Genomic DNA, 26,407 nt, shown 5'->3' with positions numbered 1-26,407 from the left:
TATGCTGCCTGGAACAGCAATCAAATCACATCCTAAGCAAAACATCCTAAGCAAACCTATGAACTAATGGGTTACAGAGCAAACAAAGCAATTACCACAACATAAGTGGTAATATGTATTTTTTTACTGGCTTGGCTTCCTCTGTGATACTACCCAGGCACCTAAATCAGGGTTTCCGAAACTTGGTCCTGGGGCCCCCCCTGGGTATAAGTTGTGTTTTTTCCCCTAGCACTACACAGCTGATACCAAATAATCAACCTATCATCAAGCTTTGATCATTTGAATCAGCTGTGTAGTGCTAGGTCAAAACCCAAAACGTATACCCGGGGGGCATTGGCGAAAATCTGATATCAACTTTGGAGGGGACAATTACATGACATTTTCTCAAGAGCAATTCCTGAGGGGGACACCAAAAGTAGTGCTGTAACACATAGCCTACATTGTAATATGGTAAATGTATATTGAGGAACCAAAGAAATAAGGTGTTTGCCGTACTCCTAACTACCGGTACCCAAAACTACACAACTAATCACAACAGCAATACCATTGCCTTTAACAAATCTTAGTTCAGTCACCAGTTTAAGTTGAGAGTGGGGGTATCCACGGCATTTTCCAATTATGTTCCTATTTTACAAGTAAAAAAAATTGAGAACCTTTCATAATGTTGCCAAACAAAGACTCAACAAACTTACCTGAGACTCCCTGTCTCTGCCAGTCTGTCCCTGCATATCTGTCCCCAACTCTGCTGTCTGTGTGCCATCTGTTGCCTGCTCTGCCTAATGACATCATTGTGAAACATTTCCATTAGAATTTCATTTCTTTCTTATGAACCTTTTATCAACTAGTCTTTGAGATATTAGGCTACTAGGGTTCTTACTATGCGTTTTAGTGTGTTGAAAAATACTCTGATGTCCGTCTTTTTTCTGCCATTTTTCTACCTGGCTGGCTGGCTGGCTACACACACAGTGTGTAGGTTATTTACAGTAGGAGATGGGCTTCTATCATCTTCAATCATTCTATTTGGGCTTCGATCTAAGAGGTAGCTAGCAAATGTGAAACGGATTAAAATGACAAGAGTTGACAGCTGTATGAGTTCACCATTTACACAACATATGCTGCAACCTTTTGTAATTTTAATAGTTTGTTTCATATTGGCTGGCTTCCAACAATAGCTGAATTTGCAAAGCTAGCGAGCACCAATTCAGTTTCAGTGGTGTTTGCTATAATCTTTGCTACCCGGGTTAAATAAAGGTGAAATAAAATAAATAAATAAAAGTTCACTTGCGACAATTTAGCTTTTGCAACGAGACCATTAAATATATTTAAGACAATGGTAGAAGAGAGTGTAGTTCTGTTCAGTTTGGATTTCAGTTTATCGCTAACCTTATCACAGGGACTTTGAAGCACTAACTTACATCATCTGCATGCTGATTCCATCTTTGACGACGCCACATAAATGGAATAGGTACTAGCTAGCTTAATAGTTAATATTTGCGCACTAGCTCTGCATATTCAGCTAGTGTGTGTGCGTGATTGACTGGATTAATCTCACGTCAGTTATGTAGCAAGCTAAGGAACTGGCAGTGGATCAAACCATTGTGAGGCAAAGGGTGGGGGGGTTGCAATCTTTTGAAACTTAAAAACGCGCTATTAAGTGTCTATAATCAGCACAATTGCTTTCATTGCGTATTATTAATATTATTTAAATTACATAGTTATGTTTCAGTGATATATTGGGGGGGACAAATCATATTTTTCCCAGGATGAGGGGGTCGTGTGTCCCCCGTCCCCCCTGGGATTTTGCTGGGGGGGAAATGGGGAGATTCGGGGTGGAGATACAGGTGGAAAAACGGTGCAGCCTTTTAAACGTTTTTGGGACTTAAATATTTTTGAAGACTTGCAAGGGGTACTGACACTGGAAGACCTGCCCTCCCTGGTTCCCATTGAGCCTGAGTAGGGATCAGATCTGTTTCGTTTTTTTTAACAGCGAAGTTGTTTGATTTAGTTTATTTTATGGGTATTTTGATCCATTTAGGGGAATCCTGTTTCCATCCCTCACAGTAGGTGGCGGGATGCACATTCAATTGTGCGATCGCCAATATACCATAGAAGACAACTTCCTTCACAACAGCTCTGTGCTGCTCCGCGAAACGCAAGAAGTAGAGGCCATATCACCGTAAATGTATTAAAAATATATAGCCTGCCTGTACTGTAGGTAGGCTATATGTTTTCAATGAAATCAGTGTCATGTTCATTCAATTGTCTTTTTATTTTGCCAATGCAGACGTCGGGTTGACCATGCAGCGCCTTTACGCAAAATGTACCTCTTGCCATTCCTCTGTTTCGGTCGAGGATCTTGACACTACTGGAACGACTGACGAGGACGCGCTCTCGCATTGTCCTCTCTGCGCGCTCCCGTGCTACCTTCAGTTCCTGTACCTGTAGTTTCCTCCGTAATGTCCTGTTTTCTTTCTGGCTTTGAGTTATTTCCAAACGAAACACTGCATAGTCGTCGTCTACGAGTTTACAGATCTCTGCCACGGCTGCATTTGCTAGCACCTCCATGATGGAGGCTATTTGAGTGTGAAAAACCACACAGTTAGCCATTGTTAGCAACTAACTAACCTGCGGCACATACATAGATAACGTCTATCAACCAAGTCCTTTTTCCAACGTGAATTAAACACTATATGGGGCAATTATGTGATGCTGTGCAGTTAAATGAGTAAAATGTTGATTTCCATGGTGTTAATAAACCTCTAAATAAAAACGCTAACGTGGAAATTGTTCTTCGTCACTGTTTACTTCCGTTTACACTGAAGTGAAGAGAAATATCAGCCTGTCGTCGCAACACAAAATACTACCGGGTCACAGAGTTCAGAAATTCTTCAAAATTAAGGTCGCCCAAGTAATAGTAGAAAACTCTCAATAATCTGCATTTATTCTTATTTGTTCATATTTAAGTGAAATTTGCACCATTTTCCAAAGTCATAAATGCCCCCAGTGCGAATCACTGTTAATGGAATACATATTGGCTTATAGAGCATAAACTGTTTTGGGTGCTGCAGTAAAGGTTTTGTTGGGAATAGTAGTGTCTGTAAAATGTATATATGGTGTCATTTCATGGGGCTCTGAATAATATGGAGTGTTGCTGGCCTTTACTCCACCCATTCCATTGGGACCAACCTCAATCGCACATGAAATAACACCATATATTCTACAGACCCTACTGAGTATTTCCAACCCCACTTTTACGTTGGCGCATAGAATCGTTTTCTCTGTCTAAGCCAATAATGTAATTCTTAGGCCTACAGTGTATTGCATTGGGACCAATGAAATGAGTCGAGTAGAAAGGGCTTGCTGGGTTTATCGACCACAGTCATCCAAGAAATAACACCATATATAGACTCTAGTGCTAGATCAATAGGCTCTGTAGAATATTATGTTCTTCACATTCATTTACTTAAGCTCCAAACATTTTTTACAAATGATTTCCCCTTTATTTAACCAGGTAGGCAAGTTGAGAACAAGTTCTCATTTGCAACTGCGACCTGGACAAGATAAAGCAAAGCAGTTCGACGCATACAACAACACAGAGTTACACATGGAATAAACAAACATACAGTCAATAATACAGTAGAAAAAGTCTATATACAGTATGTGCAAATGAGGTAGGATAAGGGAGGTAAGGCAATAAATAGGCCATGGTGGCGAAGTAATTACAATATAGCAATTATACACTGGAATGGTAGATGTGTAGAAGATGAATGTGCAAGTAGAGATATTGGGATGAAAAGGAGCAAGATAAATAAATAAATACAGTATGGGGATGAGGTAGTTGGATGGGCTATGTACAGGTGCAGTGATCTGTGAGCTGCTCTGACAGCTGGTGCTTAAATCTAGTGAGGGAGATATGAGTCTCCAGCTTCAGTGATTTTTGCAGTTCGTTCCAGTCATTGGCAGCAGAGAACTAGAAGGAAAGGTGGCCGAAGGAAGAATTGGCTTTGGGGCTGACCAGTGAGATATATCTGCTGGAGCGTGTGCTACAGGTGGGTGCTGCTATGGTGACCAGTGAGCTGAGATAAGGCGGGGCTTTACCTAGCAGAGACTTGTAGATGACCTGGAGCCAGTGGGTTTGGCGACGAGTATGAAGCGAGGGCCAGTCAACGCGAGCGTACACGTCACAGTGGTGGGTAGTATATGGGGCTTTGGTGACAAAACGGATGGCACTGTAATAGACTGCATCCAATTTGTTGAGTAGAGTGTTGGAGGCTATTTTGTAAATGTCATCACCAAAGTAGAGGATCGGTAGGATGGTCAGTTTTACGAGGGTGTGTTTGGCAGCATGAGTGAAGGATGCTTTGTTGCGAAATAGGAAGCCGATTCTAGATTTAATTTTGGATTGGAGATGCTTAATGTGAGTCTGGAAGGAGAGTTTACAGTCTAACCAGACACCTGGGTATTTGTAGTTGTCCACATATTCTAAGTCAGAACCGTCCAGAGTAGTGATGCTGGACGGGCGAGCGGGCAGGTGCGGGCAGTGATCGGTTGAAGAGCATGCATTTAGTTTTACTTGTATTTAAGAGCAATTGGAGGCCACGGAAGGAGAGTTGTATGGCATTGAAGCTCGTCTGGAGGTTAGTTAACAGTGTCCAAAGAAGGGCCAGAGGTATACAGAATGGTGTCATCTGCGTAGAGGTGGATTAGAGAATCACCAGCAGCAAGAGCAACATCATTGATGTATACAGAGAAGAGAGTCGGCCCGAGAATTGAACCCTGTGGCCCTCCGATTTGACACACTGAACTCTATCAGAGAAGTAGTTGGTGGGCGAGGCAATCATTTGAGAAACCAAGGCTGTTGAGTCTGCCGATAAGAATATGGTGATTGACAGAGTCGAAAGCCTTGGCTTGGTCGATGAATACGGCTGCACAGTAATGTCTCTTATCGATGGCGGTTATGATATCGTTTAGGACCTTGAGCATGGCTGAGGTGCACCCATGACCAGTTCTGAAACCAGATTGCATAGCGGAGAAGGTACGGTGGGATTCGAAATGGTCGGTAATGTTTGTTAACTTGGCTTTCGAAGACCTTAGATAGTCAGGGTAGATATAGGTCTGTAGCAATTTGGGTCTAGAGTGCCTCCCCCTTTGAAGATGGGGATGACTGCGGCAGCTTTCCAATCTTTGGGAATCTCAGACGATATGAAAGAGAGGTTGAACAGGCTAGTAATATGGGTTGCAACAATTTCGGCAGATAATTTTATAAAGAGAGGATCCAGATTGTCTAGCCCGGCTGATTTGTAGGGGTCCAGATTTTGCAGCTCTTTCAGAACATCAGCTATCTGGATTTGAGTGAAGGAGAAATGGGGGAGGCTTGGGCGAGTTGCTGTGGGGGGTGGAGGGCTGTTGATCGGGGTAGGGGTAGCCAAGTGGAAAGCATGGCCAGCCGTAGAAAAATGCTTATTGAAATTCTCTATTATAGTAGATTTATCGGTGGTGACAGTGTTCCCTAGCCTCAGTGCAGTGGGCAGCTGGGAGGAGGTGTTCTTATTCTCCATGGACTTTACAGTGTCCCAGAACTTTTTTGAGTTTGTGCAACAAGATGCAAATTTCTGCTTGAAAAAGCTAGCCTTAGCTTTCCTAACTGCCTGTGTATATTGGTTCCTAACTTCCCTGAAAAGTTGCATATCACGGGGGCTATTCAATGCTAATGCAGAATGCCACAGGATGTCTCAATGTGCTCCACATTATATGATTTATCTTATATAAAGTAGTCATTCTATTTTTAGTTGGTTTTTTTTACATTACGTTATGCACTAAGCTGAAAAAATTATTGATTTCGTATCATACACACAGCGTTTTACCGAAGATGTTTATTTTGAAGGCAAAAATTGGAAAACCGGAAGTCTCAATGTTGCTGCCGGGAGACTTGTGGTTCTGCCGTGACGCTAATATGAGAAATTATGTTATTGGTTAGCATCCGGTGTCGATACAGTGATGCCGCATTCAAAACAACTAGGAATTCCAAGTCGGAAACTCGGGCATCTTTCTAGAGCTGGTTCAAATCCCCGACCTGACAGGGTGAACAATCTGTCGATGTGTTCTTGAGCAAGGCATTTAACCCTAATTGCTCTTGTAAGTCGCTCTGGATAAGTGTCTCCTAAATGACCAAAAAATATGTCAATGTAAATTACGCCTCCCTAGTCTATACGTCAGTCATCAGAGTCATATATACTGAACAAAAATATAAACGCAACAATTTCAAAGATTTTATTGAGTTACAGTTTTAATGAGAATCAGTCAATTGAAATCAATTAATTAGGCCCTAATCTATGGATTTCACATGACTGGGAATACAGATCTGTTGGCCACAGATACCTTGAAAAAAAGGTAGGGGTGTGGATCAGAAAACCAGTCAGTATCTGGTTTGTGGTGATGGCGGCAGATGAATGGCACGACAATGGGCCTCAGGATCTCGTCATGGTATCTCTGTGCATTCAAATTGCCATCGATAAAATGCAATTGTGTTTGTTGTCCGTAGCTTATGCCTGCGCATACCATAACCCCACCACCACCATGGGGCACTCTGTTCACAACGTTTACGTCAGCAACACGTGGCCTGCGGTTGTGAGGCATATGGTAGAGAAATTAACATTAAATTATCTGGCAACAGCTCTTGTGGACATTCCTGCAGTCAGCATTCCAATTGCCCGCTCCCTTGACATCTGTGGCATTGTGTTGTGTGACACAACTGCACATTTTAGTGTCCTTTTATTGTCCCCAGCACAAGGTGCACCTGTGTAATGATCATGCTGTTTAATCAGTGGATTGATATGACACACCTGTCAGGTGGATGGATTATCTTGGCAAAGGAGAAAGAGAGAGACCCTGCTACCACGACCCTCTCCCGAAGGACCTGCACTGAGAGGACCTACATCCAGACCACAGCATCACCAGCCACACCCCAACCAGCTAAGACCACCCCTAGCAAACCCTGGCCACACCCTATATAGGCCCCCCATATCAGACCTATGCCCTTTCTGCCAACCCCATGCCCCCCGCTTCTGTGGCAAGGACCTCAACATGACAGCAGGACATATGCCCAGGCCGTGAGCAGAGCAACAGGCCCAACCCCCACTATTACACCCGCCCAAACCCCATCCTGTGACCTAAGAGGTATGTATCAGATGCTCAACATGCTCTGCTCACACCTACTGTGATGGCCCGGGCCTAAACCACACAAAAACAACACTAGACACTATGGAACACAAAGCTTTTACTATCTGATCCTGGAATATACAAGGTCTGAGGTCATCTGCCTTTGGCCTAAAGAGCAGGAACCCAGACTTCATCAAAGAAATTGGAAGTACAGACATTGTCATCCAATAAGGAACATGGCATAAAGGAGACAAACCCACTGGTTGCCCTCTAGGTTGCAGAAAGCTGGCAGTCCCATCCACCAAACTACCAGGTGTGAAACAGGAAAGAGACTCAGGGGGTATGCTAATTTGGTATACAGTAGACCAAACCCACTCTATTAAATTAATCAAAACAGGAACATTTTACATCTGGCTAGAAATGAATAAGAGAAAAATGTCCTTGTGTGCTACCTATATCCCCCCAATAGAATCCTCATACTTTAACGATGACAGCTTCTCCATTTTGGAGGGGGAGATCAACAATTTCCAGGCCCAGACACTATGATGTCTGTGGCGACCTAAATGCCAGAACTTGACAAGAACCTGACACCCTCAGCATACGGGGAAAAACACCTACCTGGAGGTGACAGTATTCCCTCCCCCATATGCCCCCCTACACACAACTAAGACGATATAACCAACAAAAACAGGTCACAACTCCTGCAGCTCTTTCGGATGCTGGGTATGTACATAGTCAGTGGTAGGCTTCGAGGGGACTCCTACGGTAGGAACACCTGTAGCTCATCTCTTGGCAGTAGTACTGTAGACTACTTTATCACTGACCTCAACCCAGAGTCTCTCAGAGCGTTCACAGTCAGTCCACTGACACCCCTATCAGATCACAGAAAAATCACACTCTACTTGAACAGAGCTATGTTCAATCGTGAGGCATCAAAGCCAAAGGAACTGAATCATTTAAGAAATGCTATAGATGGAAGGAAAGTAGTGTGATGTTTTTTTTGCAACAACACATTTAAATCCCTTCTAGACAATTTCCTGGACAAAATATTTCACTGTAATAGTGAAGGTGTAAACTTGGCAGTAGAAAACATAAACAGTATATTTGACCTCTCAGCTTCCCTATCAAATCTAAAAATGTCATGCCCACAACCTAAGAAAATTAATAACAATGACAAATGGTTTGAAGAATGCAAAAACCTAAGAAACAAATTGAGAAACCTATCCAACAGAAAAAATAGAGACCCAGAAAACCTGAGCCTATGCCTTCGCTATGGTGAATCACTAAAACAATACAGAAATGCACTATGGAAAAAGGAAGAGCCAGGGGGTGAGACAGGGATGCAGCTTAAGCCCCACCCTCTTCAACATATACAGTTGAAGTCAGAAGTTTACATACACTTAGGCTGGAGTCATTAAAACTCATTGTTCAACCACTCCACAAATTTCTTGTTAACAAACTATAGATTTGGCAAGTCAGTTAGGACATCTACTTTGTGCATGGCACAAGTAATTTTTCCAACAATTGTTTACAGACAGATTATTTCACTTATAATTCACTGTATCACAATTCCAGTGGGTCAGAAGTTTACATACACTAAGTTGACTGTGCCTTTAAACAACTTGGAAAATTCCAGAAAATGGTGTCATGGCTTTAGAAGCGTCTGATAGGCTAATTGACATCATTTGAGTCAATTGGAGGTGTACCTGTGGATGTATTTCAAGGCCTACCTTCAAACTCAGTGCCTCTTTGCTTGATTTCAAAAGAAATCAGCCAAGACCTCAGGAAAAAAAATTGTAGACCTCCACAAGTCAGGTTCATCCTTGGGAGCAATTTCCAAATGCCTGAAGGTACCACGTTCATCTGAACAAACAATAGTTCACAAGTATAAACAACATGGGACCACGCATCCATCATACCGCTCAGGATGGAGACTTGTTCTGTGTCCTAGAGATGAACGTACTTTGGTGCGAAAAGTGCAAATCAATCCCAGAACAACAGCAAAGGACCTTGTGACGATGCTGGAGGAAACGGGTATAAAAGTATCTATATCCACAGTAAAACGAGTCCTATATCGACATAACCTGAAAGGCCGCTCAGCAAGGAAGAAGCCACTGCTCCAAAACCGTAATACAGCAGCACCTAGATATTCTGTCAGACCTGGGCCCTGACAGTAATTCTCTGTAAGACCAAAATAATGGTGTTCCAAAAAAGGTCCAGTTGCCAGGAACACGAATACAAATTCCATCTTGACACCATTGCCCTAGAGCACACAAAAAAACTATACATACCTCGGCCTAAACATCAGCGCCACAGTTAACTTCCACAAAGCTGTGAACGATCTGAGAGACAAGGCAAGAAGGACCTTCTATGCCATCAAAAGGAACATCAAATTTGACAGACGAATTAGGATCTGACTAAAAATTATTGAATCAGTTATAGAACCCATTGCCCTTTATGGTTGTGAGGTCTGGGGTCCGCTCACCAAGCAAGAATTCACAAAATGGGACAAACACCAAATTGAGACTCTGCATGCAGAGTTCTGCAAAACTATCCTCTGTGTACACCGTAAAACACCAAATAATGCATGCAGAGCAGAATTAGGCCTATACCCGCTAATGATCAAATCCAGAAAAGAGCAGTTAAATTCTACAACCACCTAAAAGGAAGCGATTCCCAAACCTTCCATAACAAAGCCATCACCTACAGAGAGATGAACCTGGAGAAGAGTCCCCTAAGCAAGCTGGTCCTGGGGCTCTGTTCACAAACAGAGCCCCAGGACAGCAACACAATTAGACCCAACCAAATCATGAGAAAACAAAAAAATATTACTTGACACATTGGGAAGAATTTACAAAACAACAGAGCAAACTAGAATGCTATTTGGCCCTAAACAGAGAGTACACAGTGGCAGAATACCTGACCACTGTGACTGATATTGAGAAAGGCCGCCAAAGGCAGACCTGGCTCTTAAGAGAAGACCGGCTATGTGCACACTGCACAACAAAATGAGCTGCACTTCCTAATAACCTCCTGCCAAATGTGTGACCATATTAGAGACACATATTTCCCTCAGATTACACAGACCTACAAAGAATTGGAAAACAATCCAATTTTGATAAACTCCCATATCTATTGGGTGAAATACCACAGTTTGCAATCACAGCAGCAAGATTTGTGACCTGTTGCCACGAGAGAGAGAGAGAGAGAGAGAGAGAGAGAGCTCTCAAGCTCAGAGCGGGCTTGTTTGGAAAGAACCGTAATATAAGGACTTTATTCCATCTACATCACCTTTTAGTAAGGAAAATATGAATCTGTCCTTTTATCTTGCCTAGGTTTACTGTCTCTCTAAAAACAGGTATTTACTAGCCTGTTTCAAATGACAAGATAACAAAGGGTTAATAAGGGGTATGTGGTTAATTACCCCCCCCCCCCCTAAACAGAAGTAAACATGTTGTACACTCTGACCCAGTTTGTAGAGACAAGTTAGTCTGGAAGTTGATGGAGGGGAGTATGAAACAATATCTGATTAAGGACAACTCCTACCTTCTACCCAGTGCCATGGGAGGGCTATAGGGGAAAGGGACACAGTAGGGGTTGTTTTTGGACCTCTTCCCCAATGAAAGCATGACCTCAGGGTCATGTCATCTCAGCAGAACTGGCTTTCCTCCAATGGTTGGTTTAGTTAACCCTTGTTTTAAATGTAGTCACAAACAATTCAGAGCAGAGGTCAAAGGCTTCCTTTCTGGGAATTCCATGTTTTCTGTTTTCCAGCCCACGTTCACAAGATGGGAGGAACACACACAGAGAAAAAACAAGACCCTAGTCACCTTTAGAGCCCCAGGCTACTTACTGTACGTTCTAGGATACGTGGCATCCTAAAATGGTCACTTCAACTTCAAATTAATGGGTTAAGTGAATCACTTGGCTTTTCTTGTTTTCGGCCTAAGTCAATTTGTCTAATCATTGTTTGAAAATGTAAAAACAAATTCTCAATATTATTTAACATTTTACCACTTTTTCTCCCCAATTGGTAGTTAGTCTTGTCCAATTGCTGTTACAGTCTTGTCCCAACTCACCTATGGACTCAGGAGAGGCGAAAGTCGAGAGCCATGTGTCCTCCGAAACACGACCCTGCCAAGTCGCACTTCTTCTTGACACACCGCTCGCTTAACCCGGAAGCCAGCCGCACCAATGTGTAGGAGGAAACACGGTCCAGCTGACAACCAGAGTCAGCTTGCAGGCACCCAGCCCGCCACAAGGAGTCGCTATAGTACAATGGGACAAGGAAATCCCGGCTGGCCAAACCCTCCCCTAACCCGGACGATGCTGGGGAAATTGTGCGCCACCTCATGGGTCTCCCGGTCATGACTGGCTGTGACACAGCCTGGGATCAAACCCAGGTCTGTAGTGACGCCTCAAGCACTGCGATGCAGTGCCTTAGACCGCTGCGCCACTTGGGAAGCCCTTTTTTTCAATATTATAAAGTAATCCATCTGTACAGTGTATAATTATGTGAAAGTCACATAAATAAAGATGTCCGTTTTTTTTAATCTGTTTTGTCTGATGTTTTAAATATCATATCATAATTCTAGTGCATGCAAGCAACCTCTACTGTAGTGCACCATTTATCCCTATTCTCCACTAGATGGTGCAACGGTCCAGGGTTTTTAGTTGTGTTCCTGTTGGGAAGCTAAATGAGTCACGGAAGATTCTAGAACATTACAACTTCACGGAACGCTTACGCAATTCCATCCATAGACCAATGTCTTCTCAGGAGAAATGAAACGGACGCGAGAGACCAAGACATTCAAATAAGGACAATGAATAAGAAAATCTTTACTCTTTTTCCTCAAACGTTCCCTTCTCACGAAGGTGACTGGCTCAAAATGAGAATCCTTTCCCTGCATAAGAGTATAGGCTAGGTGGCTACATGTAAACATACTCGTGCAGTGAACAAATATGTTGTAAAATGACGTGAAGAATCAAATTGATGATGAATGTTTCAGTTTTAAGATCCCATACCACAGGTGATAGATAGATCAGCTTGTAAGCTCTGGAGTTTTTCACAACAGAAGCAGTTAAGAGGGACTTGACTTGTGCATGTTTTGGCCGTTGTTGTGTTGATGAACGGCCTGTCATTTGGCTGGTAATAGTTGACAGTTATAGACACACTATGTACAGATATCGCTTCCTGTTTTGTGAGCCACACATCCTTCTCTTTTTTTCTTGAATTTGTTTTCATAATGACAACCTTTTCAAATGCACTCACTGAAGCAGCTGACAAGGTCATGTGTTTTGTTGCTCTATTGAGGGGCCCAGCCAAAAGTGAAATTTTCAGATTTGTACAGTTATTAGGCACATTTTTTTTGGACAGATTTCGTTTTTACGCTATTGTATGTTAAGTACAGTAGGCTACTATTATTAGGATCGTTTATATACCTACAGAATGCTTAATAATTGATGGTGTGCTGGATAACATTTAGTAAGAGTGATGTAAAAAGTAATCTTTTAGTTGAATGGCATCAAATACTTATCTATGTCTGTGTGTTGTGTTGACTTGCATATGACTCTAGGTACATATGTTTATTTCAAATAAACAGCCTTATTTATTATTTTGGGATAAACAAACACCAGAAAAGCCCCAGGGGGTGTTTGCCTAATTACCCACATTTCTCAACATTGTAATGAAACCAATAGGCTTTTACTCTTTGTTTTAGATAGTACGATCCCTATATATATATATATATATGTGTGTATCTGAGGGGGAGTATTAGCATACTGGCTCCCCCCTTCCTCTCCCTCACGTGTCTGTCGTGAGCGGAGCGTGCTGCTACTGCTCTCCAGTGGGATTGATCTGGCAGCTGTGGGTTTTAATCGGTGCCTCGTCTGCTTCAATTCATCATCACCAAGGTCGAGGGGCTGAGCAATGCTATTCAGTAGTGTCACAGTCAGACACACAAGCACAGTCAGTCACACTTATGCAAGCGGTGGAATTCAAGTTATCATTGAAGAATGAGATCACTCAAGAACGTGTCCTTGCCTGCCTGCCTGACATTGTTAGGTTGAATTGTCTCTTATGCCCATTTGAATTGTCTCTTATGCCCAACAGAAGATTTGGTATGTTCCTGGTAAAAAATATAAGGCAATATTTATATGAGCCCCTTTTCAAACAGCCCCCTATTTACCACTAATTTGCAGGTATAACCCTTTTATACATACAGTTGGAGTCGGAAGTTTACATACACTTAGGTTGGAGTCATTAAAACTCGTTTTTCATCCACTCCACAAATTTCTTGTTAACAAACTATAGTTTTGGCAAGTCGGTTAGGACATCTGCGTTGTGCATGACAAGTAATTTTTCCAACAATTGTTTACAGACAGATTATTTCACTTATAACTCACTGTATCACAATTCCAGTGGGTCAGAAGTTTACATACACTAAGATGACTGTGCCTTTAAACAGCTTGGAAAATTCCAGAAAATTATGTCATGGCTTTAAAAGCTTCTGATTGACATCATTTGAGTCAATTGGATGTGTACCTGTGGATGTATTTCAAGGCCTACCTTCAAACTCAGTGTTTCTTTGCTTAACATCATAGGAAAATCCAAAGAAATCAGCCAAGACCTCAGAAAAAAAATTGTAGACCTCCACAAGTCTGGTTCATCCTTGGGAGCAATTTCCAAACGCCTGAAGGTACCACGTTCATCTGTACAAACAATAGTACGCAAGTATAAACACATGGGACCACGCAGCTGTCATACCGCTCAGGAAGGAGACTCGTTCTGTCTCCTACACATGAACGTACTTTGGTGTGAAAAGTGCAAATCAATCCCAGAACAACAGCAAAGGACCTTGTGAAGATGCTGGAGGAAACCAGTACAAAAGTATCTATATCCACAGTAAAACGAATCCTATATCGACATAACCTGAAAGGTCACTCAACAAGGAAGAAGCCACTGCTCCAAAACCGTTATAAAAAAGCCAGACTACGATTTGCAACTACACATGGGGACAAAGAGAAATGTCCTCTGGTCTGATGAAACAAAACTAGAACTGTTTGGCCATAATGACCATTGTTATGTTTGGGGGAGGCCTACAAACCTGACTCAGTTACACCAGCTCTGTCAGGAGGAATGGGCCAAAATTCACCCAACTTATTGTGGGAAGCTTGTGGAAGGCTACCCAAAACGTTTGACCCAAGTTAAACAATTCAAAGGCAATGCTACCAAATACTAATTGAGTGTATGTAAACTTCTGACCCACTGGGAATGTGATGAAAGAAATAAAAGCTGAAATAAATCATTCGCTCTACTATTATTCTGACATTTCACATTCTTAAAATAAAGTGGTGATCCTAACTGACCTAAGACAGGGCATTTTTACTAGGATTAAATGTCAGGAATTGTGAAAAACTGAGTTTAAACCTATTTGGCTAAGGTGTATGTAAACTTCCGACTTCAACTGTATCAGTGGGTAACTGGCAAATTGAAAGGTGTGGTGGGGGCTGTTTGCTGTTGAAATTGGGGCCGTGTTTAACAATGGAATTGTTAATGATTTACCCTGCAAAAAAAAGCAGAGAACCATTCACGCAGACGCGATACCTGTATTTTGGCTACAAGGTCTGTGAAAATGAAGGCATCGTGACTAGGTGTATAGGTGGCTTTTATTTTGCCATGTTTTTTTTTTTTTTTACCACCAACAACTTTCAGATGTACAGTGCCTTCAGAAAGTATTCAGACCCTTTGACTTTTTCTACATTTTGTTACGTTACAGCCTTATTCTAAAATGGATTAAATAAATACAAATCCTCAGCAATCTACACACAATACCCCACAATGACTAAGCGAAAACAGGTGTTTAGATTTTTTTGCAAATTTATAAAAATAATATTATTTACATAAGTATTCAGACCCTTCACTGTGATACTTGAAATTGAGCTTAGGTGCATCGAAGGAATTGTCCGTAGAGGTCCGAGACAAGATTGTGTCGAGGCATAGATCTGGGGAAGGGTACGGACAATTCCTTCGACCTCATTGCTTGGTTTTTGCTCTGATATGCACTGTCAACTGTGGGACCTTTATATAGACAGGTGTGTGCCTTTCCAAATCATGTCCAGTCAATTGAATTTACCACAGTTAGACTCCAGTCAAGTTCTATAAACATCTGAAGGATGATCAATGGAAACAAGATATACCTGAGCTCAATTTGGAGTCTCATAGCAAAGGGTCTGAATACTTACGTAAATAAGGTATTTGTTTTTGTCTAAAAACCTGTTTTTGCTTTGTCATTATCAGTGGTGTAATGTACTTATGTAAAAATACTTTAAAGTACTACTTAAGTTGTTTTTTGGGGTATCTGTACTTTACTATTTATATTTTTGACAACTTTTACTGTTATTTCACTACATTCCTAAATAGAATGATGTACTTTTTACTCCGTACATTTTTCCCTGACACCCAAAAGTACTCGTTACATTTTGAATGCTTAGCAGGACCAAAAATGGTCCAGTTCGCACACTTATCAAGAGAACATCCCTGGTCATCCCTACTGCCTCCGATCTGGCAGACTCACTAAACACAAATGCTTTGTTTTTAAATGACGTCTGAGTGTTGGAGTGTGACCCTGACTGTCCGTAAATAAAAATAACATTGTGCCATCTGTTTTGCTTAATATAAGGATTTTTAAATTATGTGCACTACATTTACTTTTGATACTTAAGTATATTTAAAACCAAATACTTTTAAACTTTTACTCTAGTAGTATTTTACTGGGTGACTTTTACTTGAGTCATTTTCTATTAAGGTATCTTTACTTTAACTCAAGTATGAGAATTTAGTATTTTTCCACCACTTGTCATTATGGGGTATTGTATGTAGATTAATGAGGATTATTATTATAATTTTTATTTTTTAGAATAAAGCTGTATTGTAACAAAATGTGGAAAAAGTTAAGGGGTCAGAATACTTTCCGAATGCACCTGAGATTTATATTCATTGTCAGACTCATTTCATACTAGGGATTGAATTTCATACAGTCATCCATACGTAGCTTGGTACTCTACAAATAGGGCATAGTTTTTCGAGCATCTATAGGGATGCCCGTGTTAATATTACAGTGGGTGAAGAGGTGTCCATGGTGCCAACCAAGATACCCCCAGCAATCTTGTAATTGAAACCCTGTTTTTTACTAAAATATAGGTATTTCATACATCCAACGTCAGCCTCTGAATCTGACTACTTCAAAGGGCCTGCTTAAAATTGACTGGGTGATCCCTTTGGGAACAGAATGAACACTCAGTATTTCAGTATACATTTTTTTTTATACAGTGCATTTCATACCATCCTTTTATGCAATAAAATGTTAAACACATCTGCTAGGGACCAGGAGTTTTTCCTGAGCATGTGACCCAACCAGGAAAACTCCATCCCCTATAGTACAGCCTCTAACTCTGGCCTAGAGCTTTTCCTGATCGGGTCACATAGTCAGAAAACCCCCTGGCCCTAACTATGGGAGAAGTGAGTACATTCCGACCAGCACCTCAGTGGTTCATAACCGGTAGTTTTTCACGTTCTCAGCACAAAGTTAGTGAAGTGAAACATGCAGTTATGCGCAGTCAGCAGAGCAGCGGCAGTGTTGGTCAGGGGCCCATGTTGCGACAGCGATAGCCTACCCTCCAACACACTGGGGTAGAAGAAACAACAACTGTCTGTTAGACAAAACATCAACTGAAAGAGAAACGTATTCAAGGCCAAGCAGATATAGAGTCATGAAACACAGAGGGGGCAACCACCACTCTGACCATGAAAGAGATAAAGACAGAGGGAACAGTGTTGTAGCCAGCTGTTGGGGTTGAATGGGCCTTTATGTGACAATGGGCTGCAGATGGATGGTTGGTTGGTCAGCAGGCACGAGACACAGACAGGCAGGCAGAACACATACAGTTGAAGTCGGAAGTTTACATACACTTAGGTTGGAGTCATTAAAACTAGTTTTTCAACCACTCCACAAATTTCTTGTTAACAAACTATAGTTTTGGCAAGTCGGTTAGGACATCTACTTTGTGCATGACACAAGTAATTTTTTACAACAACTGTTTACAGACAGATTATTTCACTTATAATTCACTGTATCACAATTCCAGTGGGTCAGAAGTTTACATACACTAAGTTGACTTTGCCTTTAAACAACTTGGAAAATTCCAGAAAATGATGTCATGGCTTTAGAAGCTTTTGATAGGCTAATTGACATCATTTGAGTCAATTGGAGGTGTACCTGTGGATGTATTTCAAGGCCTACCTTCAAACTCAGTGCCTCTTTGCTTGACATCATGGGAAAATCTAAAGAAATCAGCTAAGACATCAGAAAAAAATTGTAGACCTCCACAAGTCTGGTTCATCCTTGGTAGCAATTTCCAAATGCCTGAAGGTACCACGTTCATCTGTACACACAATAGTACGCAAGTATAAACACCATGGGACCACACAGCCGTCATACCGCTCAGGAAGGAGACGCGTTCTGTCTCCTAGAGATGAACATACTTTGTTGCGAAAAGTGCAAATCAATCCCAGAACAACAGCAAAGGACCTTGTGAAGACGCTGGAGGAAACTGGTTCAAAAGTTTCTATATCCACAGGAAAACGAGTCCTGTATCAACATAACCTGAAAGGCCGCTCAGCAAGGAAGAAGCCACTGCTGCAAAACCGCCATAAAAAACCCACACTACGGTTTGCAACTGCACATGGGGACAAAGATTGTACTTTTGGAGAAATGTCCTCTGGTCTGATGAAACAAAAATAGAACTGTTTGGCCATAATGACCATCATTATGTTTGGAGGAAAAAGGGGGAGACTTGCAAGCCGAAGAACACCATCCCAACCGTGAAGCACGGGGGTGGCAGCATCATGTTGTAGGGCTGCTTTGCTGCAGGAGGGACTGGTACACTTCACAAAATAGATGGCAGGAAAATGATGTGGATATATTGAAGCAACATCTCAAGACATCAGTCAGGAAGTTAAAGCTTGGTCGCAAATGGGTCTTCCAAATGAACAATGACCCCAAGCATACTTCCAAAGTTTGGGCAAAATGGTTTAAATTATTTAACTTGGGTCAAACGTTTCGGGTAGCCTTCCACAAGCTTCCCACAATAAGTTGGGTGAATTTTGGCCCATTCCTCCTGACAGAGCTGGTGTAACTGAGTCAGGTTTGTAGGCCTTCTTGTTCGCACACGCTTTTTCAGTTCTGCCCACAAATTTTCTATGGGATTGAGATCAGGGCTTTGTGATGGCCACTCCAATACCTTGACATTGTTGTCCTTAAAGGCAATGCTACCAAATGCAAATTGAGTGTATGTACATTTCTGACCCACTGGGAATGTGATGAAAGAAATGAAAGCTGAACTAAATCATTCTCTCTACTATTATTCTGACATTTCACATTCTTAAAATAAAGTGGTGATCCTAACTGACCTAAGACAGGGAATTTTTACTAGGATTAAATGTCAGGAATTGTGAAGAACTGAGTTTAAATGTATTTGGCTAAGGTGTATGTAAACTTTCGACTTCAACTGTATGTGGGAGTGTATCACATTTCAATGGGGAGGATAATGACATGTATGTTGCTGTCAATTGTTTTTGGCCTACTTGTGAAAATCCACATTCTCATACAAAATGCTCATACTTTTACAGTTTTGTTTTCCAGAATTAAAGTAACTAATATAGTATCCTTCCATAAGCTTATATTTGACAAGGTATATTAATTTAACTATTTCTTCTAATACTCCCTTGTAAATCAATGAATTCTACTGAGCTTTTAACCAAAAATGATTTTTTTTAAATTTACGCAATAAGTATTAAACAGCTTCAATAAGAGATTTAACTGCAGCTCATAGCTCCTAATCTTTTTTTAGAACTGTCAATCACATCAATAGGAGGCTTGTAATGCCCTTTTGTAAATAAGTCTCATAGTGCAGTTTAACGTACTACTTGGCGTAAACTGTCAACATGTTGGACAACATAATAAATATAGGTTTCCAATTCCCAAACTGTACTAATGACAAACACCCCCATAACAACTTTATCAATGCATAGGCTTACAGTTAGTGCTAGGTGAGACAAACACATGTCAGCCCTAGGAAGTACATTTTCCCCCAATAAAGCAGCTATCAGTATGAATGTTGGTGCAAGAAAGGCAAGGGTGTACGTTTTTTCCGGGGTGGGGGGGGGCGGGGTGGTGTGGGTTTAATCAACATAATCCTAACGAGTGTGAAAGTCAAACATTTTAACGCACCACCAACCCGAGTAACTTCGTGCTGATGGAACATAGTGAAGGTGCTTAATAAATACTGAGTCATTGGTTCTATAGACGTCAGCTCTCATGACACAGACCACATAGCATGTGATGCTTCAGTCTACAGATGATTCATGTTCTTCTCCTGAGGTAGATCCGGTTTTCCCTAGTAGATCTGGGGGGTTTTTTATTTTATTTTTTTTCCTCCCTTGTAGACCTCATTTGTTTCCCTTGTAGATCCTATTTTTTCCCTAGGAGATCCTAGGGAGTTTCTCTCTTGTACAGGAAGAATGCACTCTAAAAAAATGCTGGGTTGTTTGGTTGACCCAACTGCTGGGTTGCAGGTGTTGGGTCACTTAGTTGGGTTGTTTTCTTCAAAAGCATTGCGGTTATTGATGCTGGCTGATTTGAAATACCACCCAGCAGGTCAGCTCAGAAGGCTAGATCCGTGGCTTAGTTGGGGTATGGCTTTCAGATCGCTTTTTTGGGCCACCCATGAGAGGAAATGTCACTATTGTTTTCACATGTTAGGGTCAAACACTGACACTTTTTAGGCTTTAAAGAGGCATACACACGTGTATGAGTTCCACAAGAGCCTATGCATATCGCAATGTTGGTATATGTAGATAATACACATCTCAACATTGTATCTGGCTGGGTCAACTGGCTGGGTCTACTAGCTGGGTCAACTGGCTGGGTCTACTAGCTGGGTCAACTGGCTGGGTCAACTGGCTGGATCTACTAGCTGGGTCAACTGGCTGGGTCCAAATAACCCAGCGTGTGTTCTGTCCAATATTTAGCCAGTGCTGTGTTACCAAATAATCCAAATTGGGTTGTTTTTAACCCAGCATGTTTTAGTGTGGCTACATACCAGGGCCATATATCTTCATATAGATCCATATACTATAGCTATCTATATATATATTGCTCTGACCTCAGTGATTTGACTAGCTCGGCATCTTCCAGATAATCTAGATGATTCTACACGTACACCACCCTGTCCTGAAATATGAATGGTACTAGCTTAGTCATAAGGGCATCCATTTAATACCCTCAACCCTAAAATGCAATCTTCACTTGAATGAAATGTTTTTCTTTCTTTTAACAAAAATATTTATTGGGAGGAATGTGGTTTATGTTATAGATCATCTGTATAATAATGTTATATTTTTTTACCCCATTTTGATCCCCAATTTCATGGTATCCAATTGGTAGTTACAGTCTTGTCCCATCGCTGCAACTCCCGTACAGCGTCCTTACGAAACACAACCCAGCCAAGCCGCACTGCTTCTTGACACAACGCCCGCTTAACCCGGAAGCCAGCCGCACCAATGTGTCGGAGGAAACACCGTACACCTGGCGACTGTGTCAGCGTGCATTGTGCCCGGCCCGCCACAGGAGTTGCTAGTGCGCGATGAGACAAGAACATCCCTGCCGGCCAAACCCTCCCCTAACCAGGACGACGCTGGGCTAATTGTGCGCCACCCTAATTGTGCGCACGGACTCGAACCAGGATCTCTAGTGGCACAGCCAGCACTGCGATGCAGTTCTTTAGACTACTGCGCCACTCAGGAGGCCAATAATATTATGTTTAAAGGTGCAATATGCAGAAATAATTCACCTAATTTCAGTTTATGTGGCAAAACAAGCAAGTATAGTGTAGAGATTCATTGTACCATTTAAACTGCTGTGAAATCTATTTTCCATAACCAAAGATATTGTATTTTGAGCTGTTAAACAAAACCAAAAGTAAAAGATGCAAAAATATAGAAATAGCGCCTATAGAACAGATCAACCGCTTCTTGGACTTGGTTTCAATGAGAATGACATCTATAACTGACTTTTCTATGTCAATTTGGTCGGTAGCCCAAAAAGTGACATATTGCAGCATTAAGTGCAGTAAATCACATATGACCATGTTCTTATAAATATAACCCTAAAACCAAGTAGCCATCGTGGTATTCTGCTGTTTCGAGCCATAATATTCTCCTCCACAGCCCAATGACATCATTCCCCTTTCACCTAGTTCCTGCCGGCTGCGAAGCGAGGTTACTATCGGTCAAAGCTGCTTTTCATGCGGAGTGGAGAGCAGAGCGGATGTTTCTCTTCTATAGCGTATCTTTTCGATAAGATGCAAGGATTTCGAACATGTTGTGTTTAGCTTCATTATGTTTTCGTCAACATTATTACATTAATAGATTATGTTTCTATGGTTATATTTATCTGATAAACGATGTGTGATGAAAAGGAATTGTTCTGACCATCGATGGCTGGTTTTGTAGGAAAAATGTCAGACAGAGAGAAAGGAATGAGTGATGCATATTTTGAGACAAGAATGGACACTTTTACAGGTCCAGGAGGGTAATTAGTTTATTTCATAATTACAGGGCACGAGTACACATATAAAAATGTACCATTATCCGTTCTATATATAGCCAACTATTTATTACCCTGTAAACCCTCCCTTCTTTTCTCGCTCACTCCGAGGTTACTATCAGACAAACCATCCTCCTCCGCGAATCAACTGTGCTGCGTACATTGTATACAGGCAGGCAGGCGTGCCTTTGTTTTCGACACAGCTGTGTTTCTGTACTCTTTAACACGTACTTTTCGGATAATGGGGACATGCAGGCAGTCTATGTTCCCATTGTATCGTGGTCTTCGTGACGCACCGTTATTGAGGTCAGCTTGCTATAGGTAATGGCTTTGAGAAGTTGCTTAGGCATTTAGGAAATTGAGGAAGCGAAATCTTGATTGAGTGGTGTTGCCAAATGATGAAACTCATTTCAGATTGAGGCAATGTCAATTGTGCAAAACACAAATAGACGACCCAAGTTATTCATTTCAATGGTCAACATTTTCTGTGGCAAATTTAATTTGATGAGTGAATGTTCATCATTCAACATGATGGTCATTATGCTCATGTTCATCATGTGTTTGATATTTTGAATAAGTCATTAGTCTATCATATTTAGAAAGATAAAGCCTCTTCTAAAGGCACTCGGTGTGCAGCATCCTTTTGACTACAGCTTTCTCTGTGAATTTGGTTCTCTACTCTAGACCAAGTAGCCCCCTCTATTGACCACCACACAACTGCTCGCTCTTAAAAGGGCAACGCCACTGTGTGCTCCCCCAATGAAATATGGACTTTAATTCAATCAAACCCACATTGCGGTAAATAGGCAGCATCTCTTCTTCCTACGACTAAATATGTTTTGGGGTTCTGTAATAATAGACTTCTGTCGTGATGTAGTGGTAAAAAAACATTTGCTGGGTAAACTGTGATCACCGGTTGCGAAAAAAACAAACAAGTTAAACTCCAAATACATTCAATGTGTTTTTTCGCAAAAGGAAGGTAAACTGTCGTGCAAAAAAACGTGTGTTAATGTAACCGATGTGAAATGGCTAGTTAGTTAGCGGTGGTGCGCGCTAATAGCGTTTCAATCGGTGACGTCACCCGCTCTGAGACTTGAAGTAGGGTTGCCCCCTGCGTTGCAAGGGCCGCGGCTTTTGTGGCGCGATGGGTAACGATGCTTCGTGGGGTGTCAGTTGTTGATGTGTGCAAGGGTCCCTGGTTCGAGCCCAGGTTGGGGCGAAGAGAGGGACGGAACCTACACTGTTACATTGATGCTGTTGACCCGGATCATTGGTTGCTGCGGAAAAAGGAGGAGGTCAAAGGGGGGGTGAGTGTAACCGATGTGAAATGGCTAGTTAGTTAGCGGTGGTGCGCGCTAATAGCGTTCAATCGGTGATGTCACCCGCTCTGAGACTTGAAGTAGGGTTGCCCCTTGCGTTGCAAGGTCCGCGGCTGTTGTGGCGCGATGGGTAACGATGCTTCGTGGGGTGTCAGTTGTTGATGTGTGCAAGGGTCCCTGGTTCGAGCCCAGGTTGGGGCGAAGAGTACACTGTTACATTAACTCCGTGTACTTGTTAACCCTCCACTACACCACTGGCTACTATAGCTTATATAAGAGTGTATGTGTGCACACAAGCAATATTTTGTAAACAAATGGCCTACACTTTGCATAAGCATGCCCTTACAAAACGAATTGCAGTCAGAGTGCAGTATGCTGCAAATAATGGATCCAAAACAACACAGTTTTTACTGCAGTAATTTTACAGTGTAATTGCAGTTATAGTGCATTACAACTGCATTTCAACTACAGTTATTCAATTACTGTGTCCAAAATACCACAGTCAACTGCCGTTTCAATTGATTTCCAGCCTATGCCTAATTTTAAACAATGGAACAAACAATTAAGTCTATGGATCACTTGTATGAGCCAGAACAAAATAGTCAATGCTTTAACCTTGACAATGAGGTTTCACTGTCAGAAACCCCTATAGCATACCTCCTCTGTTTTGCTAATGCTTTGCATTCAAGTTGTTGCAGGTGTAGGTTTCTATAAGTAGCCTACTGCTGTTTAACAGAAAGACTAATCTCTCATGGACAGATGTATTGAGTCGCTGACGTAGTTACACGAGGTTGTGGTTCTTGGTTGCAGAAATGTACAGAAAGACAACCAGATCTCACAGCAAGGTTCTGCTTTGAGACAGTTGAATGATCACTCATTCTCTTCCACCACTAGTCTAGCACCACACTGTGCTAGCCACAACAGCTATTGTGTCCCATGCACTGGAAAATGAAAAGCACTTGACAACTACTCACACTTTTTGCATCCCAAATGGAACCCTATTTACTTTATAGTACACTACTTTTGTGTGCCAGGGCCCATAGGAGGGGAAAGGATGCCATTTGGGATGCACACACTTTCAACCGGTCAACCAGGACATGCTTTTCTCAGCAGAGACTGTTATAGGCCCATTCCACAATTTTTAATTTATGAGGTTAGACAGTTGAACTAAAACCATGAGGCATTTATACGCAGTGCTATCGGCCGGTGTGTGTATGGGTCCACACTTTCAGTGTTAAATTAACACTGTGCTTAGTGCTGACGCGTTACACTTTGTCAATGTTAGGGAATTAACACTTTTAGTGTTATGCAATAACACCTCATATAGTATTTTTAACATGAGGAAGGGATCATCAACTAGATTCAGCCGGGGGCCGATTATTATTACACTGATACCCTGGGCGGCAGGTACCCTAGTGGTTAGAGCGTTGGACTAGTTACCAAAAGGTTGCAAGATCGAATCCTTGAGCCAACAAGGTAAAAATCTATCAGTCTGCCCCTAAACAAGGAAATTAACCCACTGTTCCTAGGCCATCATTGAAAATAAGACCTTACCTTAAATAAAGGCAAAAAAAAATTAAGGAGATTACATAAACCATTTAAACTGGAACAACCATTTCAGTAACAGGTGCAATACATCTATTTGATTAGTTTAGAAAAATTATGTTGTGCATCTTTGTGTTGCATGTGATTAATCAATCAATAAATGTACATGCAAAAACAATCCTAAAAAAAAATCTACCTGCAGTAGAGCATGCTGGGAAATATGATAATGATGGGTGTGGTTTTGATGGAGATCTTTTATTCTCCACTGAGTAAAACTGACATAATCACATTCTCAAACACAACTATGGTTATTAACACCAACACTGGGGTTATTTTACACTATTTGAGAGTTACATTAACTCTGTATGGGTTAAATTGACACCTGAATCAACACTAGAAATGTTACACTGAAAAATCAACACGAGGTAACACTGGCCGATTTGCTGTGTAAGTGATATTCATCAAGAATCAATGGGTAGCATCAGTCATTTAAATGCAAAATTTTTTACAAATAACACAGAGTGGGCCTTTAATGTCATCAACTTGAACATCATCAAGTCAATTGAGCTTTGTGAGGATAAATATTGAGCCGTTTTCAATACAGTTGTCTCTCTTAATCAGGATTCTCCTTTATCCTTATTGTTTGAGCTAAATGAATCCTATTTCTTGATGGATTATGTGTCTAATCTCTCCTAACTGCTGTCTAATTGAAACGCATCCCCTACTGTGTGGCAGTGTCCTACTACCCCTTTAGGAAAAAAGGAAGACTTTTTGTAAACTGTCTTCAAGGTACAGTAGATCAGTGGAGGCTGATGAGGGTAGTATGGCTTATAATAATGGCCGGAACGGAGCGAATGGAATGGCATGTGTTTGATGTATTTGATACCATTCCACTCCAGCCATTACCACAAGCCCGTCCTCCTCAATGAAGGTGCCACCAACCTCCTGTGCAGTAAATGAGTATAGAAACAGTAATCTACACTTTAAAATATATTTAGATATACATAAAGATACAGTATAGATTCACCATCTTACAGTAAAGCTACAAAGATAGGCTACTGTAAGAAACAGCCTTTGTGTTGCACTCAAAAGGACTTAAGTCAACAAATGAAGACCTTAAGGGTTCATGAACTCTATGGTCCATATTGTATATTGGATGTGAATACAAGGGTATAAACTCAGCAAAAAAATAAACGTCCTCTCACTGTCAACTGCGTTTACTTCCAGCAAACTTAACATGTGTAAATATTTGTATGAACGTAACAAGATTCAACAACAGACATAAACTGAACAAGTTCCACAGACATGTGACTAACAGAAATTGAATAATGTGTCCCTGAATAAAGGAGGGGGGGGTCAAAATCAGAAGTAACAGTCAGTATCTGGTGTGGCCACCAGCTGCATTAAGTACTGAAGTGCATCTCCTCCTTATGGACTGCACCAGATTTGCCAGTTCTTGCTGTGGCACCTGCAAGTTCCTAGACATTTCTGTGGGGAATGACCCAAGCCCTCACCCTCCGATCCAACAGGTCCCAGACGTGCTCAATGGGATTGAGATCCGGGCTCTTCGCTGGCCATGGCAGAACATTCACATTCCTGTCTTGCATGAAATCACGCACCGAACAAGCAGTATGGCTGGTGGCATTGTCATGCTGGAGGGTCATGTCAGGATGAGCCTGCAGGAAGGGTACCACATGAGGGAGGAGGATGTCGTCCCTG

The 26,407-nt window shown here is 41.6% G+C and overlaps 1 protein-coding gene across 3 annotated transcripts in view; it reads right to left on the bottom strand.

Moving 5' to 3' along the window:
* The window catches only part of LOC106609873 (zinc finger protein 34), a 70,181-nt gene extending 67,360 nt beyond the window's left edge, over window positions 1-2,821 (bottom strand). For all 3 annotated transcript variants that reach the window (XM_045723166.1, XM_045723169.1, XM_045723168.1), the window contains exon 1: window positions 2,325-2,821. In XM_045723166.1, the coding sequence (XP_045579122.1) occupies window positions 2,325-2,607 (283 nt within the window). In that variant the 5' untranslated portion in view covers window positions 2,608-2,821. The remainder of the gene's footprint in view (window positions 1-2,324) is intronic.
* Between the last annotated feature and the right edge of the window lie 23,586 nt (window positions 2,822-26,407).

The sequence above is a fragment of the Salmo salar genome, chromosome ssa08, assembly GCF_905237065.1.
Source record: "Salmo salar chromosome ssa08, Ssal_v3.1, whole genome shotgun sequence".
NCBI lineage: Eukaryota > Metazoa > Chordata > Actinopteri > Salmoniformes > Salmonidae > Salmo > Salmo salar.
This window is presented reverse-complemented; position numbering and strand designations above follow the sequence as displayed.